Source organism: Bombina bombina, chromosome 1 (genome assembly GCF_027579735.1).
Source record: "Bombina bombina isolate aBomBom1 chromosome 1, aBomBom1.pri, whole genome shotgun sequence".
NCBI lineage: Eukaryota > Metazoa > Chordata > Amphibia > Anura > Bombinatoridae > Bombina > Bombina bombina.
Window position 1 is genome coordinate 174,474,175 of NC_069499.1, and position 20,684 is coordinate 174,494,858.

Here is a 20,684-nt window from a genome sequence, read left to right on the forward strand (position 1 = left end):
AGACAAGCCAGTAGGGGAGAGTGTCCGGAACTCCAGGGTCCAATCAGCAGCTACAGATAGTAAGAGCGTCAGGAGAAAGCCGTCCGTGGTACAACTAATCGCTGAGGACTCTTTTTTCTTGTCAGGCTTGGAGAGGTGTGTATTTCTCCACCAATAGAGTTGTAGGGGCGGTCCTTATCTTCCGTCACTGGAAGTACCCTTTTTCTTCTGTGAAGGTCTTTAATAATTCCGTGATCCCTGCCACTTGGTCTGCAACGTACAGCTATATTCACAAAATAAAATTGGCACTAACCAGTGGTGTCAGTTTCAGTTGCAGCAAGGCAGGTTTTGCCAACTCCTTGTCTCTCTCCTGACTGAGATTTTCCCCAATTGTATTTATTTTTTTTACAGGTAAAATAGCTGATTACTTTGGGGCAATGCCCCGCAAAAAGCCCTTTTAAGGGCTGGTAAAAGAGCTGATTACTTTGTAATTTAGTATAGGGTAGGGCATTTTATTATTTTGGGGGGCTTTTTTATTTTATTAGGGGGCTTAGATTAGGTGTAATTAGATTAAAATTCTTGTAAGATTTTTTTATTTTTTGTAATTTAGTGTTTTTTTGTATTATAGTTTAGTTTATTGAATTGTATTTTAGTTTAGATAATTGTAGGTAATTTATTTAATTACAAAAGAAACACAAAAGGTGAGAGTTGCACACTAATAAGTAATTAACTAGAGAACAGGTGCTTCCTAGAAAGATACATATGAGAACAACATAGAAAAGGAAGTGGGGATTTCACAATAAGAAATTCCCAAAAGTCTAGGTAAATCCAGCACAACTGTAAAATTGAATAAAAGCGCTACAAAAAGCTTGTATGTCAAAAACAATGTAAATATTTATTAAACAAATGCACAATACACACATTCACATTCATACAGGGGATCCCACACAAAGCAGTATTTATGAAGTACTGGCCAAAAAATTATTATCTGGTGCACCAGGGGAAATAGACCAAAAACAGTCCATTTAAAACTTGCAGGTATTTGTAATCCAATAAGTGCAGCGTTAATGCAAGAAATGGATGCAGTTATACAGTCCCCGGTGTATAAAAACCAGTTACTTCAGACTTGAACCCCCAGAGTTACTGAGTCGGTTGGTGCTTAAAAGACATAGCATAGGAGGAGCAATAGAAACACGCGTCTTTATTCACAGGTGCTGTATTCCTTTAAGACAGTGATATTCGGTGTACAGATGCGTATAACATATTCTACCTGTATTTGTTCACGCGGTCGCTCCTCCTAGCTGCCTTGTTCATAGAGTGTCCAGACATCAGGGGTAAGTCACGATGAGCAGGGGATCTGCTGTAAGGGCTGCCAAGCTCCTCCTATGCTATGTCTTTTAAGCACCAACCGACTCAGTAACTCTGGGGGTTCAAGTCTGAAGTAACTGGTTTTTATACACCGGGGACTGTATAACTGCATCCATTTCTTGCATTAACGCTGCACTTATTGGATTACAAATACCTGCAAGTTTTAAATGGACTGTTTTTGGTCTATTTCCCCTGGTGCACCAGATAATAATTTTTTGGCCAGTACTTCATAAATACTGCTTTGTGTGGGATCCCCTGTATGAATGTGAATGTGTGTATTGTGCATTTGTTTAATAAATATTTACATTGTTTTTGACATACAAGCTTTTTGTAGCGCTTTTATTCAATTTTACAGTTGTGCTGGATTTACCTAGACTTTTGGGAATTTCTTATTGTGAAATCCCCACTTCCTTTTCTATGTTGTTCTCATATGTATCTTTCTAGGAAGCACCTGTTCTCTAGTTAATTACTTATTAGTGTGCAACTCTCACCTTTTGTGTTTCTTTTGTTTACTATATCCATTAGCTCCAAATAAGAGTATTTTTTACCTTGGAGTTTCTGAGTTTGCACCTTCTAAAAATATTGAAATATTAATTACAAGGCATTGTTTCATTGTTATAAAAATTATCTTAATGATTAAAAGCTTTGTTGCCAAATCACAATTTTGAGACCCTATATTTATATATATCTCTCTTAAATATGGCATTCAAATTATCGGATGAACGTTGGTCTACTGATATTAATGAAGCCTTTACAATGACTGGAGATGTGCAGATAGAGGGAGACGATGAGGCCATACATGATGTTGTTTCTGCATTCAAATTGTACAAGAAAAAATTGACAAAACAAATAAAAATTAAATGGGAACATCAAAGTCTTACTAACTATTTAAAGATGGAGATAATTCCTAGAGGTCTGAGAATCCGCCTAGACCCCGGCATTAACTTGCGAGGTGTAGATGCGGATAATGAATTTATAGCTAAATGGAATGAAATATTAACAAAATGCTCACTTGATCTGATTGCATTAATAATAGAGGAAGATGGTAAAAAACTGGAAAAATGTAAAAAAGATGTGGATGATGTGTACGGATGTTTGCACAAATTTGAAAATGACACATCATTTGAGAAATTAAATAAAGAGACACAAAAACTTATAGAAAAATTACAAGGGGAATTAAAAACACGTAAGAGGAGGAAATTAATAAGAGATCAGGAAGACTATAGGAGAAATAAAATCTATATATATAGGAATAGAATTAACACAAGAAATTACTATGATTCAGGTACAGATAATTCTGATATGGATTCTGATGGTGAAAATAAAAATAATGATTCAAATAACCAACGTATGCACCCTTTAGGGGTAGGACTAGACGAGGTGGGAGGAGGAGGCACGGGAGGGCAATCCCAAGAGAGGAGAGAAGGAAGAGGGAGGGGGAACAGACGACATCAGGGACAATATATGATGACCAGAAATCGTATGAGATACAACTAGAAGAGGAAAGTGACTCACTTCTAGGCCCACACCCCTCTCATAAAATGGGTATTGTCAACCTTTCCTCATTCCCCCTAAATCGCGAACATATAAAGGTACTGGAAAAGGGACTTAGTTTTTGCCCTTCTAATAGTCTAGATCTATTTGAGGTCACCAAGGACTTACATCTTTTTGCGAGAAAACTCGCTTTAAAAAAGATAATGACGCCAAAAATACAAGTAGATCTGGCCTGTAGAAAAGAGAGAGATACTCTGAATTGTCTGGAGACTCTTCTCTACGAACAGAGTAATGAAATTACAGATATCCTTCCAAAAACAGATTTAAAGAAAAAATCTACTTACATGCCCTCTTTTTCTTCCATTCCAAATATTTCGGTTTTTGTTCAAAATGTCTCCCAGGAGTTGACACAAATTCAAACTACAAAGATTGTCAATGATAATCTTACTAAATCTGAACGTAGAGCCCTTAAAGAACTGATTAATCATCAGGAATTGGTCATAAAACCGGCCGACAAGGGGGGTAATGTTGTCATTCTTACTCAAGAATACTACATCAAAGAGGCAATGCGGCAATTACTTGATGAAACACAATATGCCAAATCTTCTTTTGAAGAATTTCATAGATCTCACAATGAACTTCTTTTTTTACTAAATGAAGCACGTAGAAATAATTTGATTACAAGCCAAGAGTTTGGCTTCCTGTATAGTCACAAACCAAAAACACCAGTTTTCTACTGGATACCAAAGTTACATAAATCCATTAAAAATCCACCTGGACGCCCCATCATCTCTGGAATGGGGGGCCCCACTGAAGGAATAAGTAACTATGTTGATAGGTTTTTACAGCCGTTTGTAAATGACTTACGTACCTTTGTCCAAGATTCAACAGATGTGATTAAAAAACTCGATGGAATCAATGTTTCTGACAAGACCATTTTGGTCTCGTTGGATGTTGAATCCTTATATTCTTCAATTCCCCACTCTATTGGAATTGCAACTTGTGAAAAATTTCTCAATACAAGAGGAGTGGGCTATAGCAAACATTCTAAATTTGTAAGTAAACTTTTGAAATTTGTTCTGGAAAACAATATTTTTATTTTTGATGGCAAATACTATAAACAGAAACAAGGGACAGCAATGGGGGCTACATGCGCCCCAACATATGCCTGTTTACACCTTGGTGGATGGGAAGATCAAATTGTTTTTGGTGAGCATTCTGACATAGTTGAGGCGCATGTAGCCCTCTGGATCAGATATGTGGATGATATCCTCCTGCTATGGGATGGCAGTGAGGAGGATCTACTTAAATTTGTTTCCCTCCTGAATAAGAATAATTTAAATATCTTCTTAACTTGTAGTTATGATTCTACTACCATCAATTTTTTGGACTTAAAAATTAGTAAGAACGAAGGCAAAATTGAAACAGAAGTGTTTCGAAAGCCGACTGCAACTAATAGCCTTCTTTTGGGAACGAGTCATCATCCTGAAAATCTTAAGAGGGGTATTCCCTATGGGCAATTTCTGCGCCTTCGCAGAATCTGCTCTGGAGATCAAACCTTTAAACAACAGGCCAAAGATATGGCGACTCGTTTCCTTGAGAGAGGCTATTCAAAAAGATGTGTAAAAAGAGCACTCTATAAAGCATCTCAGCATCAAAGAAAAGATCTTCTGTACAAAAAGAATACCAAAAGTGAGAATGTGGAAGACACTAAAATCAGATTTATTACTAAATATAATGCCCATTGGAGTAAAGTTAAAAGTATTCTTAACAATAACTGGCATTTGCTGACTAATGATTCTACATTACACCAACATGTGGGGGACTATCCCCTAATGACAGCAAGGAGACCTAACAATTTGAAAGATCTCCTTGTTAAGAGCGAATTTAACAAAGTGGCTACATCTAAATGGTTAGAACGCAATGCCCAAAAAATAGTCGGCAGTTCCCCCTGTAATCACTGTGTCTGCTGTCAATTCGTGCAGAAAACTAAGACTTTTAGCACGAATACAGGTGTCACATATAAAATCAATTCTTTTATTAATTGTTCCACAAAAGGAGTCATATATCTTCTCTATTGCTCGTGTAAATGCTTTTATGTGGGTAAAACTTTTAGAGAATTACGCTCCCGCATTACAGAACATAGAGACGATATAAAGGACTTCAATATTGACAGCCCAGTGGCGAGACATTTTGCTCAATTTCACAAATCAAAAATTGATGAACTCCACTTCATTGGAATAGAATCAGTCAAACTGAGCATGCGCGGGGGGGACATTGATAAAATTCTTTTACAAAAAGAAACAAGATGGATGTACAAACTAAACACTCTATCTCCTAATGGCTTAAATGAAAAATTGGAATTTGCTTCCTTTTTAGGCTAATTCCTTATACCTTACTTTATCTGCACATCTCCATTTATTTCCATATGTGTATGGATAGTGGGTTCTCAAAAGTAATAAAATAAATCAAAAGTGTAAATATATACTACTATGATGAGCTAAAATGCACATATTTGCTGTTAGAATAATTTGACACACATAACATTATAATTAAGTATTGTCTTTTAAATATTGCACAATGGTGTATTAAAATAAAACTGTTTTTAGCATATTTTGTATATATGATTTGTTGCGGATGTGTGTGTGAGTGAGTATCTGAATCATTTAATTGTATACAACCAACTTCTGCTATTGAATACCTCACCTTGGTTACTTGAGAAGCCCTGAATTTAGCTGTATTTAAAAGTAACAATTGCAAAGACATTGCAACAACGGCTAATTGTGATTGACATAAATTTCATCAAATTGAAAGGACTCTGGAAACCGGTATCCAATAAAAAGGCAGGTAATCAAGGTGTCGTTAGCACCTGGAAGAAGCTCCATGCTGCACTGACTGAAGGAGCGAAACGAGCGTTTGGACTCGTCGTGCTTGGCAGCCCTTACAGCAGATCCCCTGCTCATCGTGACTTACCCCTGATGTCTGGACACTCTATGAACAAGGCAGCTAGGAGGAGCGACCGCGTGAACAAATACAGGTAGAATATGTTATACGCATCTGTACACCGAATATCACTGTCTTAAAGGAATACAGCACCTTTGAATAAAGACGCGTGTTTCTATTGCTCCTCCTATGCTATGTCTTTTAAGCACCAACCGACTCAGTAACTCTGGGGGTTCAAGTCTGAAGTAACTGGTTTTTATACACCGGGGACTGTATAACTGCATCCATTTCTTGCATTAACGCTGCACTTATTGGATTACAAATACCTGCAAGTTTTAAATGGACTGTTTTTGGTCTATTTCCCCTGGTGCACCAGATAATAATTTTTTGGCCAGTACTTCATAAATACTGCTTTGTGTGGGATCCCCTGTATGAATGTGAATGTGTGTATTGTGCATTTGTTTAATAAATATTTACATTGTTTTTGATATACAAGCTTTTTGTAGCGCTTTTATTCAATTTTACAGTTGTGCTGGATTTACCTAGACTTTTGGGAATTTCTTATTGTGAAATCCCCACTTCCTTTTCTATGTTGTTCTCAATTTATTTAATTAATTTATTTATAGTGTAGTGTTAGGTGTATTTGTAACTTAGGTTAGGATTTATTTTACAGGTAATTTTGTAATTATTTTAACTAGGTAGCTATTAAATAGTTATTAACTATTTAATAGCTATTCTACCTAGTTAAAATAAATACAAAGTTGCCTGTAAAATAAATATAAATCCTAAAATAGCTACAATGTAACTATTAGTTTATTTTATAGGTAAGTATTTAGTTTTAAATAGGATTCATTTATTTAATGATAGTAATTTTAGTTCGTTTTATTTAAATTATATTTAATTTAGGGGGGTGTTAGGGTTAGGTTTAGGGGTTAATAACTTTATTATAGTAGCGGCGACATTGGGGGCGGCAGTTTAGGGGTTAATAATTGTAGGTAGGTGGCGGCGATGTTAGGGAGAGCAGATTAGGGGTTAATACAATTTATTATAGTGTTTGCGAGGCGGGAGTGCGGCGGTTTAGGGGTTAATACATTTATTATAGTGGCGGCGATGTCCGGTCGGCAGATTAGGGGTTAATAAGTGTAGGTAGGTGGTGGCGACGTTGGGGGGGCAGATTAGGGGTTAATAAATATAATATAGGTGTCGGCGATGTTAGGGACAGCAGATTAGGGGTTCATAGCTATAATGTAGGTGGCGGCGGTGTCCGGAGTGGCAGATTAGGGGTTAATAGTATAATGCAGGTGTCAGCGATAGCAGGGGCGGCAGATTAGGGGTTAATAAGTGTAAGATTAGGGGTCTTTAGACTCGGGGTTCATGTTAGGGTGTTAGGTGTAGACTTAGAAAGTGTTTCCCCATAGGAAACAATGGGGCTGCGTTAGGAGCTGAACGCTGCTTTTTTGCAGGTGTTAGGTTTTTTTTCAGCAGATTCTGCCCCATTGTTTCCTATGGGGATATCGTGCACGAGCACGTTTTTCTAGCTTACCGCTACCGTAAGCAACGCTGGCATTGAGGGTTGAAGTGGAGCTAAATTTGGCTCAACGCTCACTTTTCTGAGGCTAACGCAGCCATTCAGACAACTCGTAATACCATCGTTGATTTAAGGGTGCGCTGGAAAAAAAAGGCTCGTTAGCACTGCAGGTCTTTACCGACAAAACTCCAAATCTAGCCGTAAGGTTTTCAGTAGGGTCTTCCCAATGTCTTACGTTAGGGCTCAATGTCATAAGGGGCGCTTGAGTTTTATATTTAAACTTGTTTAAGTCAATCTTATAGCAGTGGGTATTTTAGAACTAGATATGTTCTATAGCTACATTAAGTTTTGAAATATCCTTGATCTTGTTATACATGAGGCCTTACTCTCATTATGCTAGAGAGCAGTTTCTAAGTTCTGTTATATAAGTAGATAAAGCCTGTTAAGCAGGTATATCATACTTAATAATAATACATAACTTTGTTTTAGCTTCTTTCCTAACACTTTTACTTATATCTCATGAACCATATGTGATTATGTACCCTGTAGCCTAAGGACTTCAAATTATTACTTCCATTATTCAGGAATAAATTGTTAAGCAGAGGTCCAAAAGAGGCCTATTGAGTGGAGGGGAATACCTAAAGGCTTCACCAAAAAGCAGTTTATTGTATTTGAATATTTAAGTGTGTACTTGTTTCTCTAACATGATGCTATGACTCATTTATATTATTAAAGCAAATGCAACTTGTAAATACATTGCATTAACCTCAATACAAAATGGATCATTGGGAACACATTAAAGGGAGTACAGTATTTTTTTTTTTTTTGTCAGACTCTTATAACATATATAAACAGAAATAACAAAATAGCAGCAAAGAAAAAATTTATGCTCACCTGATAAATTAATTTATTTCATGGAGGTGAGAGTACACAATCTATTACTCCTTTGAATTACTCTTCTCTACCACTAGGAGGAGGCAAAGATTCCCAAACCCCAAGAACCCTATAAAACTCCTCCTCACACATACCTCATTCTAACTTATAGTCAAGCAAAGTGAGGTAAGAAAAAGAAATAAGAGCCATAAAAAAGGTAGGGAAAAAAGTGTGCTGAAGAAAAAAACTAACCCCCCCAAAAAAGATAAGGATGAGGACTCACAAATTCTCACCACCATAAAAAAAAAATGAATTTATCAGGTAAGTATAAATTATGTTTTCTTTCATACAGGAGGTGAGAGTCCATGGGCCATTACTACTGGGAATTTTCCAAGCTGTGGTGTCCACGAGTAATAACATAAAGGGAGGGATTTAAAACAAAATAAAAAAAAATATGAGAAATTAAATCCCCAACCCCAATTAACTTGTAGAAGGTAAAATCTAAACTGTCCTTTTACGCATATTTGAAGACGGGACAGCAGCCAGCAACTCAGAAACTGCAGCCTTGATAAAAAAAATTTTTTACAGTAGGTGAAACTATTTCAGTATTCTACTGTAATGAACAAACAGAAGATGGGGCAATACCCAAGGAAACAGCATAAGGTTTATCTGATTGCATTAACAATTCTAAACATGAGCCACATAAATAATAGCACTCATCAGAAAGGAATAACGCAAGTCAAAAAAATTGCAGCTAAAAGGAATTTTAGCGGGCCAAAACTTGACGTGCGCATAGCCGAGGACGAAAATGTGCTAATCCGACGTGCGTTAACTGGCCGACACGTGAAAGAACTAAAGAATAACTAAAGGGACGTGCCTTAACCTGACTTGCGCAACTGCAATGCACGTAAACCTAAGAGCCGGCGTGCAAAAGCCTAAGTGTGCCAAAAAAGCGGACACATGCAAAACAATAAGGGAATAGTGTAAAAGATTCTCTGTCCCAGGGCCATATATTATTAGCAAATATATACAAATGTAAAAAGTGCCCATAACATAGCTATAGTGTGTCTAAAATCTATGATAAATTATAATTACCAATAGACACTCGTCCACCAGCAAAGAAGCAGCAGACAGCCAAACCAGTACTGAAACATATCAGCAGAGGTTTAAGGAATAGGAGTATATTATAGATCCATAAAGGGAGGCAAAAGACAAGTCCCTGCGACCAATTATGGAAGGTTTATGAAAATTTTATTTTACATCTCTCTGACAAGCAGTGTACGCTGAGTGGAAACTGGGTATCAACATAGATTGAAAATCCCTTTCTCTGAAAAATTAAATGCACATCTTCATTCTTCAACCACCTCCAGCAGAGGCAAAGTAGTAGAGAATATGGTATGTATGAGGTGGGAGGGGTTTATATGACTCTTGGGGTTTGGGAATCTTTTCCTCCTCCTAGTGGTAGAGAAGAGTATTTCCCAGGAGTAATGGATTGTGGACTTTTAACACCTGTATGAAAGAAATCAAGGCTGGAAGGCTTTTAACCAGTTAGTAGCTCTTATACGATCCCATGTTATCTAATATGGATAAGAAAAGACAAATCATCTGTTAGGAAATGTAAAGTGTATTATAAACTAAAAACTGTAATAAGTAGTAAAACAGTAATGGTCAGCTTAATATATCGGGGTTGCAGATCAATAGGTTAGAAGCCTTAAAGGGACAGTATACACTCATTTTCATATAACTGCATGTAATAGACACTACTATAAAGAATAATATGCACAGATACTGATATAAAAATCCAGTATAAAATGGTTTAAAAACTTACTTAGAAGCTGTCAGTTTGGCTCTATTGAAAAGGTAGCTGGAAAGCCCACTGCAAGTGGCAAATAAGACTCTCCCCCCCTCCCCCTTCTTTTGCATATGAAAAGACCCTTTACACAAACAGGAGCAAGCTGGAGTAGGTAGTCGAGCGTATTCACATAAAACTTTGGGGCTTGGTTAGGAGTCTGAAAATCAGAGCAATGTTATTTAAAAATAAGCAAAACTATACATTAATTTAAAAAAAAAAACTTTATGGGCTATATAAATAGATCATCTACAAAACATTTATGCAAAGAAAAAATGAGTGTATAATGTCCCTTTAAGGGCAGCATATGCATTTATGCATATTAAAGACATATAAAATATTTCCTAAAAATGTCCAATGGCAGGACCAGATTTTTATGTAAGGTGGCTGCATACTCTCGTGGGCGTTTTTGAATTGTGACCATCATGTTTGCCCACCTACCAAAAGTCCTCAAAGCACACATTGTTATTTGTTTCCAGGAGCCACGAAAAAACTACAACAGAGGGACGCATTGCCCATTAGACACCAGTTGGCAAACCATGGAGTAAAATATTGGAAAGGATATGAAATGGGCGATCTCTAAATCCACTTTAGAAATGTTTACAGAGATTAGAGCCACAGTACAGTCATATATAAAATGAAGAGACATTGACCTCAGCCCTCAGTATACTTTTTTCTAAATGCTGTACCATGTAAAATGTGTTAAACAGAAGAGGCTGATATCGTCTTTTCTACCAAACATGAGCTTGGCAACATGTGCACTTGCTAAGAGCCAATCATGTTAGGAGAGGTTGAATAGGAGGTATGTGTAACTTACAATCAAGCACCCTAACTACCTGGCACATGCACATGGTGCTGATCTCATTATTGGAAGGAAATGCTAAAGCAGCCTTTTTTCACTCCTGCTAAATAGCAGCCTGAGGTAGTACGACCCTGGCATATTTTTAATTCCTTAACAACCAGCGGCAAGACCGCGCTATAACAGCCTCCCTCCAGCAGGCCTCCTAGAATAGCGCAGTCTCGCCGCTGATGGCGAGAGCCACACTATTAGAAAAGCAAGCCCCATTCAAAAAACAGGGTATGTCGCTGGTCATTATGTCCCTTTAACTCAGCTCCCTGCAGTGGGATTTGTGGGATAGTTTACACCTGAAATAGTAAAGGGATAGTAATCATATGCTAAATCCCTTGAAAATGATGTTGTACAGTTGTTAAAAGCTGGCAAGAAAATATCACCTGAACATCTCTATATGAAAAAGGAAGATATTTTACCTCAACATTTGTTCAGTTCACAATAGTAAGAGCTCTATGAACAGTTATCCTTCAGCTACTATCAGCAGCATGCTGAAAAACAAAACAAAACCCATCAGCTTCATCAGTGCTGATGTCAGGCTTTTTTGTGATCTTGTGAGATCTCACTGAAATATCATGAGATTTCATAGTATACTTCCTTAAACTGAGGAGGGATATAATATGCACATGCCAGATGCACGCTCCTTTGCAAGTCCGAGGTCTAGCATTCCAATTGGCTACTTAAAGTCCATTTACAATCGGATTTGGCTACTGAAGAGAATTTGAGGTAAAATATCTTCTTTTTTATTATTGATATCAAACTCTCATATAAGGAAAAATAAAAGTCATGCATATAACACAATTTCAAGAAACGTGTATCAGATTTATTATCCAGAGAAAATATACGGTTATTGGATCATGTTTTATGTTTTCATTTAACTGTCACTGGTTTCTGTGTGACACTTTATGACAGTAATACACGTTCCCTGTGTCACAGCGAAGCTTAATTCAAGTACTAAAACGTCACTGACAGGCAAGATTCTAAGGAGTTAGCTATCTGAGAATCAATAATTGAGCAGTGGACCAACCTAGACGGTAAAATTGTCACAATTGGCCCTGTTAGAAGTGCTTGAGGGTGGAAGTGAGAAATACAAATTTCTGTGATTTATGTTATGTTTACCTTAGCAACATCGGGTGTTCCTCTTGCAAATGCCTCAAGTACCCCCAGGGGTAAACATACCACAGGTTGAGAGACTAGACTTTAAGGGACAGTAAACAACTTGAGATTTTTATATAAAATGTTTATTTATGCATATTAAAACATTGCCATATATTTTCAACATTTATTTTGCCCCTCTTCATGTAATTTAGCTCTAAAAATGAGCAATTTCTAATTCTAAGAACTTGAAATGCACCCTGCTGATTTATCAAGGCTAACTCAGCTACACATTTCCCCCTAATTGGCTGCATCAGATAACAGCTGCAAATAAATGCATTTTATACTAACCTTATGACAGTGGCTAGCCGTGTTGTCTGAACTTAAGCCCAAATTTTCTCTTCCAAATAAGGCAAAAAGTGGGTGGAGTTTTGGTATTGAAAAAATAATTACAGTAAAAAGGATTTTGTTTTATAGCAACACAACAGAAGTGTCTTATTAATACAAGGTGTTTACTGTCCCTTTAAGATCTGATAACTAAACTAAAGTATTCCTTTATATCAGTCATAAAGATTGCATGACTGTGCAGGTCTTGGAAATGACGCCTATGTACAGCTTGTGCTAGCTTTGTGTAATTATAATATATGTTTGGTATCTGTGTGCACAAGACATTCATAATTACTTTTTTTTTTCTTTCTCTTTACTATCATCGTCTCAGTAATACGTAAAGAATGACCATGAAATCATTTTTCTGCTTAAAAAAAAAAAAAAGGATGCCTATTTTTAAAGTCGAAACATGGACAGACTACAGATTTATTTTTTATTATTTGTTTAAAGTGAAAGTTAATTTTGCTTCCAGTGAATCAAGCTGCAGTTAGCCTTCCTAATAAACACTCAAGTCGCTAACTTTTCTTTTGCCAAAAACATAAGTATCTGTAAATAAATTTATTTTTACCGTTCGCATTGTGCAGTGTGTTCCTCCGCCCCCTCGCATTCTTCCGGGTTTATGCCTTTTTCACAGTTGAACGGACAGAACAGTAAATTGCGTAATGATGCGCGCTCATACCCGACAATCTAAAATTTGCGCATGTGCACTTACCCTCACTACGCTGAGATACATACTATCAATGAATCACTTGATTCATTGTTTAGAGCAGTGCTTTCCAAACTGTGTGTCGGGACACACTAGTGTGTCGGCGGCAGTGTGTTGGTGTGTCCCTGCTTCAGCACCAATTTTTTTAAAATTTTTTTTTTGGTTTCTGACTTTCCGCCTGCCTGCTATGCATATCACATGGTTGACACGTGATTGATACCTAGGGGGTCACAGATCATCTTAACCTATTGGTGCAGCTCAGTGGGAACTGAAACTATTCCCATTGGCGGCACATTGGCTCCTGACTGCACGCATAGTCTCCTTAATTGACTCGTGACTGCATGTGTAGTCAGTGAGTGGGACAGCAGTGTGTTTGCAGCGCAGGCAGTAGTCAATCGGACTCACAGAGCTCTTAGGGTGGCAGCTTAAACGCTGAGCTGAAGTCAGAAGTCAGTGGGTTTTTTTCTGCAGCTAGCTCCCAGTAGTGCATTGCTGCTCCTGATATATGGATAGGAAGGGGAAGCTTAAAAATGCTTGATGATTAAATGCGAGTGTCTTTAGCTAATATTCCACCAAATATTCAGAAATTGTGTTCATCCCATCAACCTCATACATCCCATTAAAATAGTAAGTAGCTATTGGTGTTATTAAACTTTTTTTAATTCTTGCACATACTTACTGTTACTTGTAAATACATTTCATTATTATATCATTTATGTATGTGTCCGTATCTCTTAAAACAAGTTAGTTTAACCTCCTGTTTGCCAGTACAACTGAATTACTGTGTCGCGAAATGATGTAGGTCTAAAAAGTGTGTCGCCAACATGAAAAGTTTGGAAAGCTCTGGTTTAGAGTTTCAGCATAGATCGAGTGAAGAGGGTGTCTTAAAGTGCACAATTTGAGGATATAATGTTGAAATAACTGCATATTACATATCGATTTATTTTTCTAATGATGCCGTTTTAAAATTCTATACTTACTGTAAGATATAACACTACTTCAGGTGATCGCTATGCTCGCAAGCTCTGTGTAACTTGTATGACGAAAGAGCAGGATTCCCTTTGTCAATTCGCATGCGGCTAGCATGAACGCGCTTTAGGAAACAGAGTGAGTTCGGAGTTAGCCGCATGCGCATTAGAACACGTGGGCGCTGTTCTTGATGCTGGAGACGCCAATGGGGGAGCCAATCGGTAAGATACCGATCAATTCGTCACAGCAAAATAAATAATTTTTTTTAACACGGGTGGAGGAACGATTAGCGGTTTGCACACTATGGGGCATATGTATCAAGCTCCGAATGGAGCCTCACCAGAAACAGCAGTTATGAAGCAGCGGTCACAAAGACATTGCAGTAAAGCAGTACGATCGGGTTGATTTACACCCCCCTGCTGGCGGCCAATTGGCCGCGAGTCTGCAGGGGGCGGCGTTGCACCAGCAGCTCTTGTGTGCTGCTGGTGCATTGCTGAATACGGCGAGCATATTGCTCGCCGTATTCAGCGAGGTCTGTCGGACCTGATCCGCACTGTCGGATCAGGTCCGACAGACCTTGATAACTACAGGCCAATGTGAAAGGGAAAAAAAGTATTTAGAAACAGATGTATAAAAATTCATGAATGAAAGTTAACTTTATTGTTATTATGTAATTTCGATACATAAAGAGCGCAACCCCTGACTTTACTTTCACTTTAAGGTATTTTTGTAGAGTTAAATCAAGTCTGTTTAGTAGTTCAGCCTTTAAAACCAGATAATAGTGATATTGTGCTTGGCAGGTAACACTTTCATCTGTTTACTATAACAATATTGACCCTAAACTATGAGAACCTACACATAATTCATATTCAGAGGAATTAAGCCTTAAATACATTTTAACTATATATATATCTCAATTTCCCTTTGAAGATATGAATGATATTATGCCAGGGCATTATAGTAAGACAGCATCGGATGCCTATAAAGCTATCACTTATATACTCTATATAGTGTAAATACAAAGCCAGCATTTGGCATAGTGAGAGATAAAGCATCTGAAGTACAGTTTCTGGGCTGCTTGTTTTTTCCCCTCCGCCTTTCCCTTGTTCTGTTTGTTCAGGACCTTCCACAACTAAACAAACACGCTCTTTGTGATTGGATTGACATAGTGCTAACAAGGTATTTAATGCCCAAATCAGCCTGAATGCAGGTAGAGTCCTTGTTAATACCGGTACCAGGATCTACAACGTGAAGCCACACAAGCATCTCCAAACCACCAACAAAAAGCCCAGAAAAAGCCATTCCTTTCCCTCCCTGAGTAAATACAGATCATATTATCTGAGCCACGTCATTTTAGCAACAACTTGATCCATCCACGTAAGGCTGTGAGTTACCTGCCGTCTTCTCTGCAATCCTGGCCTCTGCAGCCTGTTCTTGTAGTTCTGCATCCAGCTTCAATGTCTCCAGCTCTCGCTCTCTGGTCATCAGTGCTTCCTGAAGCTAGGAAAACAGTGAAAATATAGCAATATTTATTTATACGCCATAGTAAAGTTACAAGGTGTAATACTAATTTTCTGCACAATAGTTCTGACTAAAACATGTTTCAGGCCTGCCTGGCAATCAAGAGGTTAATAATCCATGTTAATTGTCTTAAAGGGACATGAAAACTAACATTTTTCTTTCATGAGTCTGATAGAGAATACAATTTTAAACAACTTCCCAATGTACTTGTATTATTTGCTTCCTTCTCTAGTTATCCTTTGCTTAAAGGTTTATCTAGGAAAACTCAGGAGCAGCAAACAACCTAGGTTCTAGCTGCTGATTGGTGGCTGCATATATATACTGATTGTCATTGGCTCACTCAATACGCTACTGGTTGCTGCTCATTAAACAAAATATACCAAGAGAATGAAGAAACAATGATAATAGGAGTAAATTAGAAAGTAGCTTAAAATTGCATGTTCTATCTGAATCATGAAATCATGAAAGAAAGAATTTGGGTTTTATATCCCTTTAAGATACATTGCCAAATAGACTCATAGAATCATTTAAAGGGACATGAAATCCATTTTTTCTTTCATGATTCAGATAGAATACAAATTTAATAATGGAAGTAAATTGGAAATTTGTTTAAAATAGCTCTATCTTAATCTTTGATAATGGAAACAGAAACAGGGCCCCTAAAACAAACAAAACATATTTAGATATGGACAGCATAGCAAATCCAGAGATGTCAAGTCATTCTTTCCAAAATCAAGAAACTTTATTTGAGGTCCAGCTCACACAATGGGCTCAATTTATCAAAACCCTACGGCTGCAGGTTCTCACAAGAACTTGCTCACCGTAATTTAACAAGCAGCGGTCACCAGACCGCCGCTTCCCTAACCTCATCGCTAACTCTAAGGTGGTAAAATTCAATCTCCGCGGTTTAGTCCGACCAAGGAGATTGACAGCTCCTGCCCGCGCGTGATTGGCTGTGCGCGGGCAGGGGGCGGGATTGCATGCGAGCGCATTCCCGTTTACAAGACTTCTCCAGACTTGCTCCCATCTTATGGAACTCTCTGCCTCACTCCAGAAGACTCTCCCCTGGTTTTGAAAGCTTCAAGCGCTCCCTAAAGACTGTACTATTCAGGGATGCATACAACTCACACTAACCTTTCCTAACTCCATTGCTATCCCCTTGAATCCCTTAGCATGTAATCCTATGAGCCCAGCTGTTTCTAGATCACCCTCATAAGAGCCGGCTACAACAGTGCAACTCTCGGCAGGGCCCTCTACCCATTTGATCCCTATAATTGATATCTTGTATACCGCCTATGTTTACAGCACTGAGGAATCTGTTGGCACTCTACAAATACCCGAGATGATGATGAGGATGATGTTGAATAAGGCTCTGAAAATTGCAAAAGTTTACATTTGTCATATCTTAACACCCAATGTGCTTCTGGAATATTACAATCACAAAATTGTTAATGAACTAGTTAAATAATCTGTATTCAGCCACGCATAATTACTATGTTCATCTGATATATTAAATAAATATATTTGAAAACACAAATGAGTTCTTATTTTTAAAGGTACAATAAATAATTATCTAATGAAACATCAGTTGCAATATATTTACATTTTCTGAGTGACACAGGTTAGAAGTCCTGGCTGTCAAACTATAGTAAACCTGTAAAAATCTAAATCTTAGGGCTCGATTTATCAAGCTATGGCGGACAGGGGCGAACACATGCGCCCCCTGTCCGCTGCAGCTTGCCTCTGGTGGACTGAATTCCGCTGACGGAATTCATCATTGCACATAAAAGCTATTTCTTTTGTGTGAACCTGCAGTCATAGGCAGTTTAAGCCTTTGATAAACCGACCCCTTATTGTACACAGGTAAAATACATTTACTTAATGGTTTATATACAATACACTACTTCACCTTTAATTGTATGCATATGTCTGTTTTAGTGTTATTGCCAATATTAATTTTTGTAATGTAAGTTTGTATATGACTTGATAGGGACTTAATTTCACATTAATTTCCTTATTTCTGAATCCTCTCCTATTACTTCAGTAAATATCATTTATGTACAATCTTTCTTTTTGAAATGTGCAATTATCCTGGACTTTTATATAATAAGTGGCATTTTTCCTATGAAAATATGTTATGATGCTTGTTTTAATTGCATATAATCTATTTAATCTGTCTTCTTTATTTATTTGGCTGGTAGTGACAGCATCATTTACATAAAATAACAAGGAAAATACATTTGGATTACCATTTTGACCGATTATACTGGAGTTCACAGTCTTATCACTAAAGAGGTTATACAAACATCTTTAAAAACCTTCAAACAGCTTTAGTTGCTATAGTAACCAAAACAATTCAACTATGAATTGAAAGCATAAAGCAATGTTGTTTTTTTAAAAAAAAGATGCTAACCATCAATGTTTAACCAAACCATATATGCAGGGACCGTTTTTTTTTCTTTTAGTAAAACGTATCAACTTTCAACAAGTTCAAAGGAATAGTGAAGACCAGTATAAATAATTAAGCAATAATTAAGCAATTAAAATAAGCATTTTAGATATTGCAAAATTATTTGTTTGGATGTTAAAAAAAACACAATAAGCCTTGATAGTGCAAACAAAGCAGACTAGTAAATTAATGTTTTCACTTGTTTCAAGATTCCACTGGAAAAATTAAGATTAAGATTTTGTTTTACCGTATAAATAATACCATAATATTGAATAAGCTCCATTAAACATGCAATCGTTTTTATGGTGAAAGATATCTGCCACATTTTAAGTAATTTATTTTCAAGGTATACGTTATAATAATCATAAACAATTGAGATGTCTGAACTTTTTTTTTTTAACATCTCAGATTATTTTTCTCCTAATAAATTATCCAAAAGCATCAGATTTGGATTTAATATACAGTAATATTATTATTACAGTTGAAATGTTTCAGGATTTGTATTGCCTACCCAAAAGTATATACATTGTACATTTGGTTAATGTAATCATAGGTGTATGAGATAATATGAATTATATTTTTAAATATCATTTGTATTGTATTTTATTCAGCATCTATGTCAGGGATTGACTGGGGCATTGTTTGCATAACAGACAGCTAGCAATAATTACTGTACAGGTGAATGCTGAGAGTTATCCTTTATAAAAATACTAAACAGTCAGCGGATGAACTGGGAAAGCCTGGAAGCCACATCTGCTTACATCAGATCTCAGGAACCCAACCCTGCAGTCTCTTTACCTGCCCACATCATACTTCAGATCAGACCCCATGACCCTGCAGCCCCCTCTGTCTCAGCCACATAACCACTTTAGATCAGAGTTTCTATTTTATATTTAGAAAAAAAATTAAAATATAAACTATGTATTTTCACCTCACCAAATGAATGAATATAGAATCAGAGTTCAATCAGCAATATCTAGGCATCCAGCTTGAATGTTATATTAAACCACTCTATCTTCTAAAGCAGAGATGGTGGACTAAGAATGTGTGCCGTAGTTTCCATGGTCCCAGGAAAAAAATAACTAAAAAAATATGGTTAAAGGGACATTAAACACTAAATAAATGCTAGATAGAATGATGCATTCAAAGAAAAGATCAGTCTGAGAATAACATGTAGATGTATTTTTTAAATTTAATTAGCTATTTAAATGTTGACAAAATAAGTGTAAAGTTTTAGTGTTTATAAAACAATGGGAGCTGCCATGTTGTAACTTAGGTTACCTTTCTCTGCTGTGGCCAATTAGGGACAGTTATAAATAGCTCACTACTGTGTGCAGCCAATGGCTGTGTGGAATATAACAGTGCCCTGCACTTCTACTTATAAAAGGAACTGAAAATCTCACAATTTCAGAATGGAATTGCAGGAAAAGGGCACAAAATAAATAATGAAAAGTATATTGCAGAGTTTGTTTTATATATACAGTTTATTATTGTATATTACTATCTTAAAGTGTTTTTAGTTCCTTTAAAAGAGTCCTCTGGAAAGTTGTACAGCACTTGTCACTTTTAAGAAATATATTCTAATTTTTATGTGTTTAATAGCCATTAAGGCTTCTTAAATATTGATCTGTGGCCTCCATGTTTTAGGAAGCTTGTCATCACTGTTCTAAAGGATACATACTAAAGTACAATCACTGAAGTACAAGATATGGATCTTTGAACCTTAGACCTCAATGGTTTCTTCTTTCCACACAGTTTGTACATGCACTGTAATGTTAAACGTTTTATGTTTACTTATATTTAGTATTATTATTTTGTGAGAAAGAGATTGTTAGAAAAATCTGCTGATTATAAAAACCACTAAAGAAAAAAAAAAGTACACTAACACACAAGGCTGTATAGCATTCTGCTGGCCAAAACCGACTAACATTTGCATCCAACAAATTTAACTTGACTTCTGTATTGTTTCTTTTTTTGTTGACACTTTTTTTTGAGAGCCAGCTGGCTGCAATATTTTGTGCCCTTTCTCAAGGGAGATTAGTTGTATCTAACAGTTTATATGACGTGCTGTTGCACAGACTAGGATGTGAGACATTTCATTACCATAAGTCTAAAAACAGAAGGGCTCAAACACCCATCTTTGTCTTTCAGGTAAAGTAATAACCAGTTATGAGAAAATTTGCATACCTGACCAAGGCCCTTTCCTTTGACTTTATTACAATTTGTTTTACTGGCCTTGCAACACTATTAACAGCATCACTAAGTATCTTTCATACCACGGTCCTTTATTGGCCGCACTAAAAATTGCCTTGCATGGCTGCCAAAAAAAGTATCTCACATCACTTACCAAGAAAAGCAATTAGTGAATATGTGTACAACGTTAATCTTACCATTCTTACAAGCATGGTAACGAAGAGATTTGACTGCCATCTTGTTTTGGTTGTGCTTTACTAATTCAGCTTAAAGGGACAGTCAAGTCCAAAAAAAACTTTTATTTTTCAAATAGGGCATGTGATTTTAAAGAACTTTCCAATTTACTTTTATCAACAATTTTGCTGTGTTCTCTTGGTATTCTAGTTGAGAGCAAACCTAGGAAGGCTCATATGATAATTTCTAAGCCCTTGAAGGCCGCCTCTAATCACATGCTTTTGTATTTGCTTTTCACAACAGGGG

General features: G+C 36.8%; 1 protein-coding gene across 1 annotated transcript in view; it reads right to left on the reverse strand.

Moving 5' to 3' along the window:
* MIPOL1 (mirror-image polydactyly 1) overlaps positions 1 to 20,684 on the reverse strand; it is a 1,201,709-nt gene that overhangs the window by 527,934 nt on the left and 653,091 nt on the right. The window contains exon 7 of the mRNA XM_053697725.1: positions 15,436 to 15,541. Coding sequence (XP_053553700.1) covers positions 15,436 to 15,541 — 106 coding nt within the window. The remainder of the gene's footprint in view (positions 1 to 15,435; positions 15,542 to 20,684) is intronic.